Here is a 1506-nt window from a genome sequence, read left to right on the forward strand (position 1 = left end):
GGAAAGATGACTTGGAAGGTTGTTTTTCATTGTTCCATTGTTTTTCTTAGCATGCCGAGAAAAAAGAGAAAGAAGAAGAAAACCGGAAACATGAGGAGAAGGAGACCAAGCTCACTATGCAGGTCACAGCTCTGAATGAAAACCTGGCTACCATGAAGAAAGAGTGGCAAAGCAGTCAGAGGCGAGTGAGTGAGCTGGAGAAACAGACGGATGATTTACGTGGGGACATTGCTGTCTTGGAGGCAACAGTGCAGAATAATCAGGATGAGAGAAGAGCGCTGCTGGAGAGGTAAGCTGTGGTCATGAGGATGGGGAAGTGTAGTTTGGGAAATGGATAGCCTCACACTGAAAACTTGTTCTAGTTGATTCAGGATTCTGTATGCATGCTTTATTTAAATCTGTGTTTGCTCCTAGTGCCTGGGCTGTGGATGAAGTTTTGCGAGTGTAATCTTCTGTTGTCCTTTCCAAAGTACAGCAAAGGGTGTTGGGAACAAAGTGTGCTCTTTGTGGGCTTTGACAGATGACTGTTTTGTAGAAAATCAGGCAGGCTTATCAGGACTTAATTGATTACCAAAGTCACAGCCCTGTGACTCTCTGCTTGTGCTGGAAGACTTAGGCCTATCTGTAAGAGCCTTCTAAATACATTGGGCTCATTTGAACTTTGAAATGTGTAGGTTGTGGCTTCTCATCTCATTTACTGAGAGACCCTTGCAAGGCCTGGAGAGAGAGCTTCTCCTATCTGAGTTAACTATCCTCATCACTCTGAAGCTTCCTTGCTTTGACATCTACTGCAGTAGATGCAGTAGTCATCGAGAACTCTGGAAGAGAATCCTTAGTGCCTCCAGTAACATAGAATTTGCTAAGTGTGCCTGTTGCTCTGTATTAGGAGGTGGAATGTGTAATTGGATTAGATAGGCTAAGGTTCACACAGGAGGCAATTTTTTTCTCCTGAAAACCTACAGTCTTCTCTCCAGTTCTGCTAATGTCTCTGCAATATATTTAAATCTTAGGTAAGTAGCGTGTCTTTCCTCCAGGCAGCAGGAGGCATGCAAGGCAATGGGAGTTACCCGAAAGCAGCGATTACAAGGGTAGAAGAAACAGCTGTGAGACAGGAAACTTTCTTGGTCCTTATTTCCTGATATGTTTGGTGAGGTGTCACGGTTTGAGGAGGGGGGCTGTTTCCCCTGTACCGAAAGGATGCGACAGACTGGTTTTAGCTGGGAATCCTGCCAAAACACACAGAAAACTTTTGATACTCATTAAAAGTTTCAATAAGGGCTCTAATTGGGCGAGGAAACTGATAACACAGGTAAGCGATAGAAATAGGAACGTTTAATGAGAGAGATGCCCTTGAAGGTAAAATCGGACTGGGAAAGGGAGAGAAAGGGACAAGGGAGAATACATCTCGATCGGGCTGATTCCTGCCGCTTACAAACTTCACCCCACACTGGCTCACCACGCCGCGGGGTGGGGGAAAGAGCAAATGTCCGCCCGTAGTTGTCCGCC

The 1506-nt window shown here is 45.4% G+C and overlaps 1 protein-coding gene across 1 annotated transcript in view; it reads left to right on the forward strand.

Moving 5' to 3' along the window:
- EEA1 (early endosome antigen 1) overlaps nt 1-293 on the forward strand; it is a gene marked incomplete at its 5' end in the record, with an annotated part of 34624 nt that extends 34331 nt beyond the window's left edge. Inside the window, one exon of the mRNA XM_010134241.1 lies at nt 51-293. Coding sequence (XP_010132543.1) covers nt 51-293 — 243 coding nt within the window. The remainder of the gene's footprint in view (nt 1-50) is intronic.
- Between the last annotated feature and the right edge of the window lie 1213 nt (nt 294-1506).

This window comes from Buceros rhinoceros, unplaced genomic scaffold (assembly GCF_000710305.1).
Source record: "Buceros rhinoceros silvestris isolate BGI_N320 unplaced genomic scaffold, ASM71030v1 scaffold17384, whole genome shotgun sequence".
Classification (NCBI taxonomy): Eukaryota; Metazoa; Chordata; class Aves; order Bucerotiformes; family Bucerotidae; genus Buceros; species Buceros rhinoceros.